Raw genomic sequence first — 19,709 nt, 5'->3', positions numbered from 1 at the left:
TTCTGCGTTTTCTTGCTAAATCTATCTAAGACTGAGCTGTATTTGATATCATTTTGTTACTTCAGGTGTTACTCTGAAAGTAACACTTGAAGTAAGATTTATTGTGGGGTAGCTAGTGAATTTGTATTATTAATTTTATGATCTATATATACTGGTTTAGGCAGTAGGTTTACTATATATATATGCATATATAATTATTACATATATATATAATAAGATAAAATACAAATATTTAAACATCTACAGATGCATTTACTTGAGATTGGGAAGCAAAGTCGTATTATACACAAAATTGTGCAGGAAACGAAGACTTATTTTCTTACCCAATTTTAAATATTTAACCTTAAATCAAGAAAAATATAAGAAAAATAAACTTAATTCAACATGCATTCTCTGAAAACAATCATTTATCTGATCTGAATGATGCTTAGACATTTCTACTGGAACGCAAGACTGATGAAAACAATGACTTTTCTTCAGTGCAGGTGAGTTTGAAACACTTTCTGAAACATTATTCTATTAAAATGGAACTTAATTTATCACCATATACCCAGTGTAATGTTTCCACGACTTTCACGCAATGTCATCATAGAACAGCACCATGAGCTTATTACTGGGACAGTCCCCCCTGGAGCTTAAGCGCCTCGCTCAAGGGCATAATGGTGATGGTCAAGCAACCCTGCGGTCAACAGCCTGAGCCTTAACCACTACACCGCATCACCCCAGTACATCCTAAATGAAGAAACTGAGCTCTAAACTCACCACTAAACTAGAAGCTCAGTTATCCCCAAAATAAACATTCTTTTTCGTTTCACCACCTAAGAGCATTTGGGGAAATAATTAACACCCCCCAAGCTCCATCTGTGCAGAAATTACCACTGCTGTAAATAGTTTCTGAATTTAAAGAATGTGTTAGAATCAGATGCTGCTCAGATGTGCTACAGTTGTTTGCACTTTGTGCAGTGGGTGTTGACGTAGTGGTTAAGGCTCTGGGCTAGGAACTGGAAGGCTGCTTCAATTCCTACAAAGCGCAACCCATGAGTCATCACCACTGTGCCCTTGAACAAAGCACTTAATCCCAGGTTGCACAAGAAATTCTATGGTGATCTTGAATGAACATCGCAGAAATATGTATAAATACTGATTTGCACATAACTGCAGCTTAAATATCAAGGGCCAGATTTACTAAACAGGGCAAATTAGCTCGAGAGCACAATTCCAAAACAGCGCTGATGGGCGTTTACTGACAATGCGCAAATTAAAGAACACAGACGCAACATCTCATTTACATATCGACCAATGCAATATAGCAAGCACAGCACACATTAGCATAGTCACAAATAAGCAGAGCCGATACTCATCAGGGGTGGGTGATCTACTTACGACACAGACACAAAATAGTTTAAGACATGCTTTTTTTGGACGTTAAATAATGGTGCAAATAACAGTAATTTGACAAGCGCAAACGTTAGTAAATTGTGTTGCGTGATTCATTTTAATACTCTCCTCCCATCAATTTTTTCTGAAAGGGAAACTCCTACAAATGCATATTCAATAAGGTCACGCGCAAAAATAACTGTGCCCACGCCTTTTCAGTGCTAACTTTTCACTGCGCATTTTTAGTAAATCCTGACAATACTATTTTAACGACAAAAGACAATTTTCACTGTCGCAAGTTGTTAGTAAATCTGGCCCCATATATGTTCTGATTGACTGTGATATTGCACCGCATTTTTGTCTTTAATGTTGACTAGCATTGTCAAAACTACTGACTTCGGTACCGCAATTTTTAAAATGTCCATTTCCCGCTAACATTTGAGCGCTGTTGAGCGGATTCTTAAACACCGCTGATTGGCTATAGTGTTCATGCGCTCAACAGATACGTCTGTGATTGTCGTCAATGATCATTGCTTCACGCTTTTCACCATAGGAGCGTGTGAAAGCCGCGTCTATCAGCACGGATCCGTCTATGTGCAGATATATTAGGTAATATACTTTTGACAACACTAACACTTTTTTTCCCCTTGTCTTAAATAATGCAAAAAAAACCAACTGTCATACTGGGTAAAAAATATTTACAGCTGCTAAATGTTCTCAGTGCACCCATCACTGACAGGTGTAGTAAAATTAAACGTTAGTAAATTGTGTTGCGTGATTCATTTTAATACTCTCCTCCCATCAATTTTTTCTGAAAGGGAAACTCCTACAAATGCATATTCAATAAGGTCACGCGCAAAAATAACTGTGCCCACGCCTTTTCAGTGCTAACTTTTCACTGCGCATTTTTAGTAAATCCTGACAATACTATTTTAACGACAAAAGACAATTTTCACTGTCGCAAGTTGTTAGTAAATCTGGCCCCATATATGTTCTGATTGACTGTGATATTGCACCGCATTTTTGTCTTTAATGTTGACTAGCATTGTCAAAACTACTGACTTCGGTACCGCAATTTTTAAAATGTCCATTTCCCGCTAACATTTGAGCGCTGTTGAGCGGATTCTTAAACACCGCTGATTGGCTATAGTGTTCATGCGCTCAACAGATACGTCTGTGATTGTCGTCAATGATCATTGCTTCACGCTTTTCACCATAGGAGCGTGTGAAAGCCGCGTCTATCAGCACGGATCCGTCTATGTGCAGATATATTAGGTAATATACTTTTGACAACACTAACACTTTTTTTCCCCTTGTCTTAAATAATGCAAAAAAAAACAACTGTCATACTGGGTAAAAAATATTTACAGCTGCTAAATGTTCTCAGTGCACCCATCACTGACAGGTGTAGTAAAATTTAATTTCAGTCATGACAACTCCCGGGATAAATTGTAAAATCTTTATTAGTGTAAATAGAATGTGCATAGGTTTGGTCTCGGCAGGCTAGATAGCTACGCTGCTGCTGCAGAGCAAGCAGACTTGAGCCTCTGTCACACAGAGTGTTGAGAAAGGAAAATTGCCATAGAATTGCTAGAGTGCCTTCTGTGTGAACTCAAGCACGATGCCGGGATGAGGACCTAAAAACACTGCCAAGATCAGTTCTGGAATAAGCCCTGTGTGAGCAAAAGGCACAACCAAGGGTGTATCGTAGTTATGATGCATGTTATTGTGCAACTCTTTTACTGGGTGTTTTGAAGGCAGATCAATGTTCACTAAGAAAAAATATGTGCAAACTGGAATCAAGCAGAGATTGCTGAAGCTGAGATTGTTCGCCAACTTAGTGGAACCTACATGTCACATTGCATGTCACATCGTGATGTCATGTGTCTTTATGGGATCTTGATGGGATGTGTGTGAATGCATGCACAGATTCACTGTCAGTGTGTGTGAACCAAAATCAAACGATCCCAGGACAAATCACAGGACACATTATCCGTTATTTTCCAGAATCTCTGTGTGAAAGAGGATTTGCTTTCCACAATGCTCGGATCATAAAATTAAAAGGAAACATGCTGCAGCTGCTAGAGAGAGGAAGATCCCCAGTAGCAGATCCAGACAGGTGGTGTTGGGGAGGTGGTAGACTAAGATGAGGACATGCCCACATGCAGACATAGCATCTCTTAAATACGTCCTGGTTATATAGGTAAACGTTAATGTGTATGTGAATCCGATTGGCTGGGAACATTGAATAGAATGCAAGTAGAGTTTCATGGCTGAACTATTCATTTTGTTCCATGTGTTTAACCAAAAAAAAGTCTGAAATTATATTTAAATATGAAAAGGACGAAGAGAAACTTAGGACATAAGGAGAGAAGAAGAGATAAAAGTATAAACAAACTATATAAATAGTTTGAGGTAGTTGTATCATGCACTTTTGCAGTCCTTGCTCACTTTGTGGCCAAGGTGAGATAAAATGGAGAAAAAAAAAACTTTTTATCTAAATGTAAGACTCAGCTGCAACTCAGCTGGACTCTCCAAATGTAGATAAGTAAAAGTGCCAGTGTTTCAGAACCTATTTTACCTGCAATAAATTACAACAAATAATTTTTGAGAAACTGGATTTCAGATCTACTTGGATCAAAAATCTGAGGGGACACATGCTCCTAGTTTGAATGGGCATGATGCATCTGGGTAGAGATGACAGTGGGAGAGATGAAGAGAGAGAGTCAGTCAGGGAGGACAGGAGAGGAAACATCATTTATCTCTTCTCCCTCAGGTGAAAGGCAGACATCTGCTCACCTACTTTGCAGAGGAGAGAGAGAGGACGAGAGGCTTTCCCCAGCTCATCTCCTCTCTCTCACACACATACAATCATCATTACCCCTTTTGTTTCTTAACCTAAAATCTGCTCACTCCCAATACTCACATACATACACTTGTTTACTTATCTAAATGAGGACTAAATGAGTAAACAGTACCAGTATTGTTTTGTGTTTAAACTAATTATAAGACTAACCCAAACTATAACCTTTTGAAAATAATACTTTATGTTTTTGAAGAGCAATGGTTGGGTTGGACGGACGGACAGACAGAAAGTCAGACAGAAAGATAGATTTACAGACAAATTGAGAGATAGACGGAGGGACGGACGGACGGACAGATAGAAGGCCAGATAGATGACAGACAGACAGACAGACAAACAGACTGACAGATGGAGAGATAGACTCTCTGTATGTCCATCCGTCTGTCTATCTATCTGTTTGACAGATAAAAGGACAGATAGACAGACAGATGAAAAGAACGATCTATAGATAGAATGACAGAATGATGGATATATAGAACAACAGACTGACAGACAAACGGACAAACAGATAGATAGATAGATAGATAGATAGATCGATAGACAGACAGATAGACAGATAGATAGATAGATAATTTAAAGATATTTTTAATATACTGACAAAACAACAGGGCCTAAGAATGCTGCACTGGTCTTCACACATAATCAACGGTGCTCTTTGGATATTTAGAGGTCAATATCAACTAGAAAGATGAATTACTCTAAGGCATTTCTATAACAATAAAAAGCCTTTAATTGACTGGGCTAAATAATTAAAATAGTAAAAAAGGTAGATCTACGTGTTTCGGCTTCAAAGCCTTCTTCAGGATACAAATCAAGTGACAAGGAAAGCTCTAGCCACTCCCATTGATTACCAGCTGTCTTTGATTGCTTATGAATTGTTTAAGAACACTTGTTTGAACAATTGATGTGTATCCTGAAGAAGGCTTTGATGCTGAAACGCGTAGATCTACATTTTTAACTATTTTAATTATCAGTCAATTTTATTGTTACTATGAGTGCCTTGGAGTAATACATCTTTCTAATTTTAATATATTATTATTATTATTATTATTATTATTATTACTACCACATTATCTTTTAGTACTTTATTGTATTTATATTATATACTTGCTTATTATTTAGTAATTTGTTTTTAGCTTTCTCCACAAAGGTGATTTCATGTTTTACTATCCTTGTGGGCAGAAGCACCATGCCCATGAAGACAATTTTAAAAGCAACTTCCAAAATGTATCTTGAGCAAATTAAGGTGTGCAGTTATTTTAGATAAATACAGTGTATGTCTAAATCTGGCCAATTCAACTGACCAATTCTGTCTTCATTTATGCACCGCCATATTGCTTCAAACATGCATGGCTTTCCCCTGTAGAATAAAATGTCAAAACTGTTCTTTTCTTTATAACGAAAATGCATGACGATCACTGGCTGTCAAGTTCAGTTAAAATGTAGCTTTTGTATACTGAAAAAACAGCAACAACAACATATTAGGTCGGGACTTGAACCCGGGTCCCCTTTCACGCTGCACAAAAACTGTAACACTGAACTCATCTCACACAAAACACTACAGAGCAAGTTGAAAAGTGTTTTTTTCCCCCGTAGTCATGTCATGCCCTGCCTAGGGCACAGAGTGAGCCAGAACCACCGCTGGTACCCCTTGAAAAATGGTGCTGCTGCTTGTGGGGACGTTTGCTCTCCTCAATGTAGGCCAAATCTAACCACCCAGACACACACAAACACACAGCTCACCATCACACCATTTCTTCCCTAAAATTCTGCTCCCACCCCAGACTCTCGCACTTCAAATACCCTGACATGCACGCTAAACTCCCCAAACTGGGCAATTACCCTGCAACAGCTCGTTTAACAAATTAGTGTTAAATCAAAGAAACGCTCTGGCTGTGAAGACCCAAACACAATCTCCCAAACCGCAGCCTCTCTCGCGCTCGCTCTCCTGACAGAGCGAGTCCACGTCATTCATTGCCTGAAGAACATGTTGCTTCTCTGCATATTTCATTTCATCTCTCTCTCTCTCGCTCTGTTCTACTATCTGCACTGCTGCATTTGAAGCTGGAACCAGCCAAGCTTGGCTATCCTCTCTCTCGCCCCCTGAGGATGCTCGGCAAATGAATAAACACACTTTAATTCCAACAGACATTAGCAAAAAATACATGTAACAATCCATTAAAACAGCACCAACTGAGAAAATAGCTACTGGGACTTGAGATGAATCATTCAAACCACTATTCATTTAATTGACTTTACCGTGGCAGTACCATAGTACAGTGATGGCGTCAGATAATAAGATCATACTGAGTGTTTAACATACAGTATTCATTTACCATGGCATTTACAATTCAATAAAAAGTAACAAACATTATATTTCTTGGCCATTTACAATGATAGTACCATGATGATTATCTGATAGCATCACATACAAAAATGTACCTTGGTACTACCATTTTTTTTGGAAAATGTACAATGGTAGTACAAATGTATTCCTGGGAATATATAAAAATAATACATATATACATCTACACTGCAGTTTAAACATTTGGGAGGATAAGATTTTTAATGTTTTGGAATGAAGTCTCTTTTGCTCACAAAAGATGCATTTATTTGATCAGAAATACAGTAAAAACAGTAATATTGTGAAATATTATTACAATTTAAAAGAACTGTTTTCTATTTTAATATATTTTAAAATGTAATTTATTACTGTGATGCAAAGCTGAATTTTCAGCATCATTACTCCAGTGTTTTTGAGTGTCACATGATCCTTAAGAAATCATTCTAATAAGATTTGATGCTCAAGAATCGTTTCATACTCAAAACGCTTGTGGTGTTTAGTATTTGTGTGCAAACCATGACAATTTTCAGGATTCTTTAAAAAAATAGAAAGTTCAAAAGATTTATTTTGAAATATCTTGTAACATTCTAAATATCTTTACTTTCTTTTGATCAATTGTATGCATCCTTGCTAAAAGTATACATTTCTTTCAAATGTGAAAAAAAAAAAAACTTTCTTCTTTGGAATAATGTGTACTGGTGAATTATTCACAATAAAACTAGAGAAGTGCATTAAGTTACTTTATTTTCTTGTTGACTTTAAGCTTCAGTGATGTTGAGTACACTAAAAACATGGTACTTTAGACAGTAAAGACTGTAAACCATAAAAGCAAACTTACAATCTGAGTTTGCCCTTCAAGCATTCATCAAAAAATGCTCCTACTTACTCCTACTAGCTTTCAAGCTATTTTTCTCTCCAAGTTCCTCACTCATATTGCATCTTTGCCTGCAACAGCATATGGTTTCACCTGTCTCTCTCTCCTCCTGCCAAATCGGTGCTATCGCATTTTCTTCTAAATATTTTATCCTCATCTTCCACTTCTCTCTTCCCCCTTTTCTCTCTCTCCCTTTCCTCCCTCCATCTGGCCCAGGGCAGTGAGATTCCCAGAGCAGCAGCTTGGGAGAGTGTGTGTGACTCAGATATCTCATTCTCCATGCTGTGTGATGATGACACACACACACACACTCGACCAAGAAGGGCCACTCACAAGCTCTACAATCTCTCCCTCCCTCTCGTTTTCCCCCCTTCTGCTTCCTGCACTTTTTATGGGATGCTGATGGAGTTCCTGCACGGGAAGTAGTTTGTTAAAGGGATGGTTCAAGCAAAAATAACTCATCACCACATCGTCCCAAAGCTGTGTGACTTTCTTTCATCTGTGGAACATAAAATAAGTAGTTCTGATGAACGTTCAATGAAAGTGGATGGGGACTAGCTATTGTAGCATTTATTAATATTTTGAAATGGTTTTATTTTTATATTTCCAGGTGTCATTTTTGTAGTCTTAGTCTTAGTAATTTTATAATGTGCTTTTGTCATTTTATATAGTGGTGGCCAAGAAACAGAACAAAGTGACACAGACTAAATCCAGAAGAACTGTGGCAACATCTCCAAAATGCTTTAAGAAACCTACCTGCAAAGCTACAGTACTGTTAAAAGTTTTAGGTCTCTTAAAGCATCCTGGAGACATTGCCACAGTTCTTCTGGATTTAGTCTGTCTCAGTTTGTTCTGTTTCTTCATGTCATTCCAGACAGACTGGATGATGATGAGATCAGATCTCTTTGTGGAGCACTGGCTGCTGTCAGACAAAAATCTCACTGGATTATTACAATTAATGGCAATATTAATGTTTGGAAATGTAAACTGATTTTTCCTACTGACACACGCGTAGATCTACATTTTTAACTATTTTAATTATCAGTCAATTTTATTGTTACTATGAGTGCCTTGGAGTAATACATCTTTCTAATTTTAATATATTATTATTATTATTATTATTATTATTATTACTACCACATTATCTTTTAGTACTTTATTGTATTTATATTATATACTTGCTTATTATTTAGTAATTTGTTTTTAGCTTTCTCCACAAAGGTGATTTCATGTTTTACTATCCTTGTGGGCAAAAGCATCATACCCATGAAGACAATTTTAAAAGAAACTTCCAAAAATGTATGTTATTCATTCATTTGTATTGTTACTGTAAGTAAAAAAGGTGTTCCATCTCAATCTGGCCAGTTCAACAGAGTCAAAAATTCTGTCATCATTCATGCACACCCATATTGCTCCAAACATGCATGACTTTTCCCCCTGTAGAATAAAATGTCAAAATTGCTCTTTTCCTGCCAAAGAAAAAAGTATGCTGATGGCTGGCTGTCAAGTTCAGTTAAAATTTTGCTTGGTATATTCAAACAACAACAACAACAACAACATCATATTAGGTTGGGACTTGAACCCGGGTCCCCTTTCACGCAGCACAAAAACTGTAACACTGAACTCATCTCACACAAAACACTACAGAGCAAGTTGAAAAGTGTTTTTTTCCCCCGTAGTCATGTCATGCCCTGCCTAGGGCACAGAGTGAGCCAGAACCACCGCTGGTACCCCTTGAAAAATGGTGCTGCTGCTTGTGGGGACGTTTGCTCTCCTCAATGTAGGCCAAATCTAACCACCCAGACACACACAAACACACAGCTCACCATCACACCATTTCTTCCCTAAAATTCTGCTCCCACCCCAGACTCTCGCACTTCAAATACCCTGACATGCACGCTAAACTCCCCAAACTGGGCAATTACCCTGCAACAGCTCGTTTAACAAATTAGTGTTAAATCAAAGAAACGCTCTGGCTGTGAAGACCCAAACACAATCTCCCAAACCGCAGCCTCTCTCGCGCTCGCTCTCCTGACAGAGCGAGTCCACGTCATTCATTGCCTGAAGAACATGTTGCTTCTCTGCATATTTCATTTCATCTCTCTCTCTCTCGCTCTGTTCTACTATCTGCACTGCTGCATTTGAAGCTGGAACCAGCCAAGCTTGGCTATCCTCTCTCTCGCCCCCTGAGGATGCTCGGCAAATGAATAAACACACTTTAATTCCAACAGACATTAGCAAAAAATACATGTAACAATCCATTAAAACAGCACCAACTGAGAAAATAGCTACTGGGACTTGAGATGAATCATTCAAACCACTATTCATTTAATTGACTTTACCGTGGCAGTACCATAGTACAGTGATGGCGTCAGATAATAAGATCATACTGAGTGTTTAACATACAGTATTCATTTACCATGGCATTTACAATTCAATAAAAAGTAACAAACATTATATTTCTTGGCCATTTACAATGATAGTACCATGATGATTATCTGATAGCATCACATACAAAAATGTACCTTGGTACTACCATTTTTTTTGGAAAATGTACAATGGTAGTACAAATGTATTCCTGGGAATATATAAAAATAATACATATATACATCTACACTGCAGTTTAAACATTTGGGAGGATAAGATTTTTAATGTTTTGGAATGAAGTCTCTTTTGCTCACAAAAGATGCATTTATTTGATCAGAAATACAGTAAAAACAGTAATATTGTGAAATATTATTACAATTTAAAAGAACTGTTTTCTATTTTAATATATTTTAAAATGTAATTTATTACTGTGATGCAAAGCTGAATTTTCAGCATCATTACTCCAGTGTTTTTGAGTGTCACATGATCCTTAAGAAATCATTCTAATAAGATTTGATGCTCAAGAATCGTTTCATACTCAAAACGCTTGTGGTGTTTAGTATTTGTGTGCAAACCATGACAATTTTCAGGATTCTTTAAAAAAATAGAAAGTTCAAAAGATTTATTTTGAAATATCTTGTAACATTCTAAATATCTTTACTTTCTTTTGATCAATTGTATGCATCCTTGCTAAAAGTATACATTTCTTTCAAATGTGAAAAAAAAAAAAACTTTCTTCTTTGGAATAATGTGTACTGGTGAATTATTCACAATAAAACTAGAGAAGTGCATTAAGTTACTTTATTTTCTTGTTGACTTTAAGCTTCAGTGATGTTGAGTACACTAAAAACATGGTACTTTAGACAGTAAAGACTGTAAACCATAAAAGCAAACTTACAATCTGAGTTTGCCCTTCAAGCATTCATCAAAAAATGCTCCTACTTACTCCTACTAGCTTTCAAGCTATTTTTCTCTCCAAGTTCCTCACTCATATTGCATCTTTGCCTGCAACAGCATATGGTTTCACCTGTCTCTCTCTCCTCCTGCCAAATCGGTGCTATCGCATTTTCTTCTAAATATTTTATCCTCATCTTCCACTTCTCTCTTCCCCCTTTTCTCTCTCTCCCTTTCCTCCCTCCATCTGGCCCAGGGCAGTGAGATTCCCAGAGCAGCAGCTTGGGAGAGTGTGTGTGACTCAGATATCTCATTCTCCATGCTGTGTGATGATGACACACACACACACACTCGACCAAGAAGGGCCACTCACAAGCTCTACAATCTCTCCCTCCCTCTCGTTTTCCCCCCTTCTGCTTCCTGCACTTTTTATGGGATGCTGATGGAGTTCCTGCACGGGAAGTAGTTTGTTAAAGGGATGGTTCAAGCAAAAATAACTCATCACCACATCGTCCCAAAGCTGTGTGACTTTCTTTCATCTGTGGAACATAAAATAAGTAGTTCTGATGAACGTTCAATGAAAGTGGATGGGGACTAGCTATTGTAGCATTTATTAATATTTTGAAATGGTTTTATTTTTATATTTCCAGGTGTCATTTTTGTAGTCTTAGTCTTAGTAATTTTATAATGTGCTTTTGTCATTTTATATAGTGGTGGCCAAGAAACAGAACAAAGTGACACAGACTAAATCCAGAAGAACTGTGGCAACATCTCCAAAATGCTTTAAGAAACCTACCTGCAAAGCTACAGTACTGTTAAAAGTTTTAGGTCTCTTAAAGCATCCTGGAGACATTGCCACAGTTCTTCTGGATTTAGTCTGTCTCAGTTTGTTCTGTTTCTTCATGTCATTCCAGACAGACTGGATGATGATGAGATCAGATCTCTTTGTGGAGCACTGGCTGCTGTCAGACAAAAATCTCACTGGATTATTACAATTAATGGCAATATTAATGTTTGGAAATGTAAACTGATTTTTCCTACTGACACACTAGCAGCAAAAGATAGAAATAACTGACTGGCTGGTGAAAATACTAGTGTTCTAATAATTTTGGCCACCACTGTATCTGTTTTTTGTATTTTTACTTGTCAGACAAAAATCTCACTGGATTATTACAATTAATGGCAATATTAATGTTTGGAAATGTAAACTGATTTTTCCTACTGACACACTAGCAGCAAAAGATAGAAATAACTGACTGGCTGGTGAAAATACTAGTGTTCTAATAATTTTGGCCACCACTGTATCTGTTTTTTGTATTTTTACATAGCTCTAATTTAATTTTAGTTTTATAAATGTTTGTATTTTTAAACGAATTTCAATTGTAAATGCAACATTTCTAATTTTCATTTTCTTTTCAGTTTTTCATCTAATATTTACATTTTATTTGCATTTTTTTTTAATTACTGAAAACATTTTATCTTTAGTTAACAACACTGGGTTAAACTCTTAAATATCATAAACGTCTTGTGTGCTATATATTTCAATCCTTCATACAGTGCTTTAAGCAAGAAACAGATTAAAATTTAACATGTGACTACTGAAAATATTCCATGGCAGTTTGATCACTATTCACTTTCATTGTATGGATGGTATGTTGTCTAGGCAATATTTATAATATTTTACCAATTTTGAAGCTTTTACTTTTATATTTTCAGTTTTCATTTTTGATTAAGTAATTTTTAAAACATTTCTAAACAGCTTTATTGATTTTTTTTATTTTATTTTAGTACTTTACCTTTAAATGTAAAAAACTCAAATTAGAAAATTATTGTGACAACTAACTGAAATAAATAGATTCAAATTTTAAATTAATCAAAACAGTATATTTTAATATTATATTTAGATTTTATTTTTATTTTATTTTTTAACACTTAATACACTTTAAAATTTTAATACACAGTTTTAGTTAACAACACTGGGACAAGCCCTCTTAAATGTCATACATTTGAAATATTGCCTTGTTGACAACTACCTAAAAAAAAGTTTTTCATCTAATATTTATATTTCATTAATTTTTTTCTATCTGAATTACTGAAAACCATTTACTTTATAGTTTACACTGGGTCAAGGCCTTTTAAAAAATCATAAAAGTAGCCCATATGACTTGTACAGCATATCACAGGCCGTACAATGCTCTCTGTTAGGAATAGATTGAAATATAAAATGTGACTACTGAAAATCTTTCTTAGCAGTCATGGTCACCATTCACTTCCATTGTGCAAACAAAAAAGCTCTTTTCCATAAAAGAATAAGAAATTTCATACGAGGTCGAGTAAAAGACTAAATGTTTATTTTTAGGTGAACTATTCCTTTAATAGATCGCATATGGATGCATATGAAACCATGAAGCGTGTAAAAGGACAAAAGGAGAGAGAGAGTGTTATAAATGGGCTCTTTTAATGCCAGCACGCCCACGTACGTGCGTGAGAGTATGTGTACGTCTACGTCTGAAGGTGGGCGTATGCATACACGTCCATCACCTCCGGTTCGCACACCTTTTAAAAGCCCGGAGGTGTCTGTATAACCCTGGCGGTCGATATTTACCAGGCTGGCGCATGAGAGCGTACGCAAGATGTGACGCTCCTCGCTTTCTCTTTCCCTCTCGTACATATACGCTCCTCCGTTGACGTGAGTCGTGTAACAATCTGTGCTGTTTCCATGACAACCACCTGCTGCTGTCCCCCCTCATCTGTCTCTCTCTTTTTTCCATCCCTCCCTCCCATCCTGCACTCAACGCTGTGTTGGTATTCCAAGGTCAAAGTGGGTCATGTGGCGATAGACAGAGAGATAGCGGCAGAGATTCGGATGAGAGTGCGGGACAGCGGAGAAGAGTAAAAACCACTGGAGAGAAGACAGGACACTCCTGTCTCAGCCTGTCCTGCTTTGAACAGATTGGAGTGCCGTGCATTCGTTACATGCGAAAGAGATCAAATGAAAGGAAATGAAAGAGAGAATAATTCAGTGCTGAAGCGCTCTCTTAATCCACCCGTTTCCACTGCATGTTCTCCACACGAACAGCTTCAGCGCTCATGGGCGGCCCTGCCAGTGATTCATGCTCATATCACGCCTGTGTGTTTTGTGCAACGCACGTGTTGACGTGTGTGTGTGTGCTTGACGGGGAATCACAACTTGTGCTGATGGTGCAGCGAGAGTTGAACCATGCTGTGTGCGTGTGAGAAGGTTGCAGTGACCTTGCTTGCTCCAGGCAGGAGGTGGAGTTTCACATATGGATCCGCCAGTCCATTGGAGTCCATGGCCTTTAGTCCCTGTGGGCACAAACAAACACACAAAAGCATAAAGACTTAATGTCACATAAGATGCACACTCATGTCTGGGGTGAGAGGTTGCTAGATCATATCCTTACAGTGATATGCACACTTTAGGGCACATGGTTGTTTAATTGGACTGTTTAATAATGCAAAACAGTAAAAAAAAAAAAAGGTTTGTTTATTGCTTGCTCAAGATAAACCATGAAATAAAATGTTGAACCCTATTTTTATTTGGCAAATTACATGCAAGTAAATGTTATGTTTAGTAAATTATGTGTTTAAATATATGATGCTACTTGCTTTCGCTAGTCAGTTTTAGTGGCTTATGGGTAGGGAAATTTATAGAGGGCATTTTATTGAACAATATTTTGTAAATGAGTACAGGATGAGTCATCAATATTAGAAAAGACCCATATATTTATAGCATATGAAATAATTACCATATTGAAAAAGATTTGTACAATTTGTGAATATATTTCAAATTTTAGAAGTACACTGTCAAAGCTAATAGACCGAAAGTAATAGAACATTTTGTAAAAGGGTATTTCTTCTACTTCAGACACTTTTATATTCCAGTGCTTGACTTAAACGTTTATTTTTGTAATATGAAGATCACATTTACACGGTCTTGGAAACTTTTTAAATTTTTTATTTTATGTATAAATTTTATTGTTCTACTTTTGTCCCAGACCTAGACTTTTAATATTAGAATATGAAAACCCATGGAAAAAAACATTTGTTATTACATTCTACAACTGCTGTATTATAATCTATACATATATATTTTCCCCATTCAATTATGATTCTAATTCAGTTTCTAATTAATTTAAAAAAACAATTCACTTTTAACTCTTTTTTTTCAAAACGACATTGTGAAGAAAAATTTAATAAAAATAATGCAATTTCCAATCAAGCTCTAGTTTTGTCAAATGCTGCAAAAAGTGTATAAATATAACTTCATTTCATCTGGGATGCATAAAATGCTACCTACTAAACTACTCTTAGCAAGACTGCAGTCTGTTGTTTTATTTTTTAAAATGTTTCACATTTCCACCACCGATTATTATTAAACACAATACATAATTTCAGATGTGGTGGAAATGTTCATTAGTTTAGGGGGAAAAATGTAAAAACAAAAATGTTAACTGTCAGAAATTGTTAGTTTTAAAGGAGTTTATTACTACAATATAGTAATATAATGCCTATAGTTGTAGAAACACCCAGTAGTGTTTGTGTGAGTATAAACTTACCTTGGCCTTGTGGATTGTGCAATGCAAGCAGTTATTTTCTTGGTCAAATAGCAGGCTGAACTCCAGAGTTCCCAGGTAGGCTAAAAGAAACAAAGGAATAACTTAATGTGTTGCACGCACATTAGTAAAAATAGCAACCGATAACAACCCAAACGACTTAGCTGGGAATCAGTCTTGCCTGTAATGACCTAATCAGGGCTGTGCACATGCAGAGGGCTTGTAGTTTGTATGCACCATTACAGAGACTAATGAAGTATTTAACACTCCGATCGCATACCTGTTATCACACACACTCACACCAATCCAGCAAACACCACACAAAGCAATCGATACCGAACAGTATGAGACTCAGGTCCAGGCCGATGGGAAGTGCTCATGCCTCATTGGCTGCTTACTGGTGAATAAAATCAGTCAATCAAACACAGGGAATCCAGAACAGAAAATATCCTTGGATTCATGAATGTGAGGAGTTATGTAATAGAGAAGCATGATTTTACAGTATGTGAGATTGGGCTGATGTGGTTAAAGATTTGGACTGGCAATGACAAAGGTAGTAGGTTCGAAGCCCACAAGGACTCCTTCAAGTACTATTACTATTGTGTCCTTGAGAAAAGCACTTAACCCCAGGCCGTTCTAGAAGGATGCCTGTAGATTTGTGAAATATGCATCGGCAAAATGATTACTTAGAGCGTAAACACATGTGTAAACCCACCCAAGGGGAACCAAATGTGAAACAGTCACTAGCCACGAGACAAACTCACTGTCATCGTCATCCGAGTCGGCAAACTCTCCGTTCTCCTCTTGCTCTCTCTCCCTCTTGCGGTCTTTCTCTCCGTTCCCGTCTCCGTCTCCGTCCTTGTCTTTGTCCTTTAGAACTTGTTTTTCCCGGGGTGGAAGGGGGGTGATGGGGAAGTCATGGAAACGAGGGAAGAAGTCGGAGATCTGTGGGATGGGGAGGATGGGGCCGGGGCACACATTGATGGCAAAGTGCTCCTGCATGGAGATCTTGACCGGGGAGGGAGGAGGAGGCACAGCGGGGCTGGGGGGACCCACGGCGGAGGGAGGAGCGGAGGGAGAGGGGGAGGATGCGGAGGATGGAGGCAGGGAGAGATGGGAGGACGGGTTGCTGGGGGGGAAATGGGAATGTGGCGGAGGTGGTTTGGAAACGCTCATCGGGACCACTGGAAAGAACTGTGGTGGGAGAGAGAAAGAACTTTTTAAAACACTTTAAAATATTTTTTTTAGTGCTGGGAAACGAATAATCGCGATTAATTGCATCCAAAATAAAAGTTTTTGTGCAAATAGTATATGTGTGTGTACAGTGTATATTTATTATGTATATATAAACACACACACACACACACACACGCATGTATACAGTATATTTAAGAAAAATATATTGTTTATATATTAAATATATTTATATATAAAATATGTAATAATGTAAATATTTTCTAAATACTGTATATACTGTATGTGTCTTTATATATACATAATAAATATACACAGTACACACACATATATTATGTTCACAAAAACTTTTATTTTTGGATGCGATTAATCGCGATTAATCGTTGCCCAGCACTAATTTTTTTTAACTTAAAGAAAAAAAAACAGCTTTATACAAATAAAATATAAATACTATATATACTGTATTGAAATAAAAACAAGATAACATTGTACATCCTGTACATCCTTCCCATCTCATAAACTGCAATAAAAAATCATATTCTAGTTCTAGTTTTCTACTCTAGGTCCAGTTTTCCAATTAAAACATCCCTAAAACAAGATCCTTAAAACATACTTTAGAAGCAAAATTGTGTAACATAATGGATTTGTTTTCAGGTTAATTTTCTTGAATTAAGTTTATTTGGAATTTTCAAATTGTATTTTATTTTGTTTCATGTTTATATTTCTTAACCTATTAGTATATAATGTTTCTTGTTTTCAAAATAATTCCATAAGCTTTTATGCATAAGGCATAAAGAAAATTGGGTTAAGGAAAATTAAACAAACAAACATACATACATAAACAAATAAACATGGTTCAAATTGAAAGTGACTGAAAAACATTTCAGTTCCCTCTTCCTTTTAATAAATTAAGTAAAAAAAAAAAAAAAATCGAATGACCCAAAAATGGTAAAATCCCTCTTTCCTTAGAATAATTTTTTTTTTAATGAGTCCACAATAGGTCATTTCCATATACTTTTACTGTGGAAAAAGCAGCTTGAACAGTCTGCTAAATGTCTTATTTTATGTTCCACAAAAAAGTGCAGGTGTGGAAAGACATCATCTTACAATTTCAACCAATTTTGTGGAGCCAATTTCATTAAACTAAAACAAAATGTTTGATGTAACAAGTGAAACAGAAGAATGCCCCACGGCCCCTGATCCAGACAGATAAAGATGTGTGACAGACTTTCTGCTGATAATATCTTTCATTACCAGTAATGCAGCTGTTTTGATTACACTACCTCCCTAAGGACAGAGATATAGTGCCTGTTTCATATGCGTCCTCTTCTGTGCATTCTATCTCTGTCTCGCACATTCTCTTTCAGCCTTTTTTCACATCTTTCCCTTTAGTTCGTAAGATTCTTGTCTCGTGAACTACACCATCTAATGAGCCAAAAATAGAATAAGCGAGATAAAACGGCACTGTTATGAGTCAAAACAAAGTTTTTTTCCTTTTTGATTTACGTGCTTGCTGGAAATGCCACACTAAAGTCTAAAATATCAAACACACAACATGCTGCACAATTTTACTTTGCCTCTTGGATTATCTGACTAAAAAATAATAATAAAAAAAGCATTTTACTTTACAATAACATCACAGTCAACAATAATATTTGCAGATATGTGGCAAGACCGTCATTTCAACACGTTCGTACACACAGTAAGGCTGCTATGATGCAAAAACACTGTCACATGCACACAAAGGCTGTCAGGCTGAATAACATACACATGTTGGCCAGCATAAACAGAGACACATCACATGCAGAGTTAAGCAGAAGTGCAAATAAACACAGCTACTGGTACACAACCATTAAACCTGACTTATAAACATACACAGAAATGTGTTCACTCATGAGGAAATATACCTGCAGGCAACATGCATGCATGTGGACACAGACCCACTCACACACACACATTAACAGGTGGTCAAGCTGGTACACAAACATGCATTATCAAGTGGACAAAAATACAAAGGCAATCATACAGAAACATACACACACTCACCCAATGATAGTCTTCATCTGTTCCAGCACTCCATCTTGTCTTCACTCATGGTCTCTCTCACACACACTGAAGAGAAACCACAGTCGTTTTGTATCAATATATCCTCCCTCGTTCTCTGTCCCTCTCTCACAGTCTCCCTCCCTCTCTCTCTCTCTCTCTCTCTCACTCGCTTCTCGCTCTGACGTTTTCTTTCAATTCTCTGCGCACCGCGCTCACTGATCTGTCACTCACCATATACTGCTGAGATTTAACAATGAGGGAGAGAACGCTGAAAAGAGAGAGAAAAGAAGGACATATGAGAAACTAGGGTTGTGCAATATATCGAAATTATCGAAATATCGCAAATGCACATATATACATATCGCTACAGCTTGCAATATTTGGGGCCATGAACAAAAGACAAAGATAAAATCACTCACTGCTCTTACCTAAATAACTTTTGTAGCTTAAATAAGAATCAGTGCATATTGAGTTCAAAGAGGAAATACTAAGCAATGTTTTATTTTTCCTTTTTATTATTCAGTTCCTAAACTCATGTTAAAATGATTACACTAATGTTAAAATGACATTTTTATGTAATGCTCGAGTAAAACACATACCATTCACTTTCAGATGTTGTGTTATAGGGGTGCTTTCTTATTAGAATCAGAATCAGAATGAGCTTTATTCACCACTTAAGTGTGCGCAAACACAAGGAATTTGTTGTGGTTTTACAGGAACTCTTGGTACATACATACAAATAACCATATATATATGACACAATATAGTTATAGAAGTTCAAAGAACTGACTCAGCAACAGCTGAGTAAAACTGTTTCATTTGAGCATGTGGCACTTTAAGCATTATCGTATCGCATATCGCATTATTTAATGAGTTATCGCATATCGCATTTTTCTTCAATATCGCACAGCCCTAAGAATAGTCGAGAAAGAACTGCAGAGAAGTTACAGTATGTACAGAACATCGGGGCTAGTTGTCACAGAATTTGACCCCAGTGATTGTGAATTTTTTTAGAATCACTTTCTGTATAGACATACTATTTAAAGCCGGGGTGTCCAAACTCGGTCCTGAGGGGCCGGTGTCCTGCAGAGTTTAGCTCCAACTTGCCTCAACACACCTGCCTTCAAGTTTCTAGTATGCCTAGTAAAAGCTTGATTAGCTGGGTCAGGTGTT

The 19,709-nt window shown here is 36.9% G+C and overlaps 1 protein-coding gene across 2 annotated transcripts in view; it reads right to left on the bottom strand.

Moving 5' to 3' along the window:
- Window positions 1-18,669, bottom strand: part of LOC107598995 (double C2-like domain-containing protein beta) — a 41,566-nt gene extending 22,897 nt beyond the window's left edge. Inside the window, exons 1-5 of one of the 2 annotated variants that reach the window (XM_016290479.1) lie at window positions 18,537-18,669; window positions 17,774-17,915; window positions 16,061-16,490; window positions 15,300-15,379; window positions 13,972-14,046 (exon numbers count right to left, since the gene is read on the bottom strand). In XM_016290479.1, coding sequence (XP_016145965.1) covers window positions 13,972-14,046; window positions 15,300-15,379; window positions 16,061-16,472 — 567 coding nt within the window. In that variant the 5' untranslated portion in view covers window positions 16,473-16,490; window positions 17,774-17,915; window positions 18,537-18,669. The remainder of the gene's footprint in view (window positions 1-13,971; window positions 14,047-15,299; window positions 15,380-16,060; window positions 16,491-17,773; window positions 17,916-18,536) is intronic. The other variant, XM_016290478.1, reaches the window with a different exon arrangement.
- Window positions 18,670-19,709: the final 1,040 nt, after the last annotated feature.

This window comes from Sinocyclocheilus grahami, unplaced genomic scaffold (assembly GCF_001515645.1).
Source record: "Sinocyclocheilus grahami isolate Dianchi unplaced genomic scaffold, SAMN03320097.WGS_v1.1 scaffold259.1, whole genome shotgun sequence".
In the NCBI taxonomy this organism is placed as follows: Eukaryota; Metazoa; Chordata; class Actinopteri; order Cypriniformes; family Cyprinidae; genus Sinocyclocheilus; species Sinocyclocheilus grahami.
Note: the sequence above shows the minus strand (reverse complement) of the source record. Positions and strands in the feature narration are given on the sequence as shown.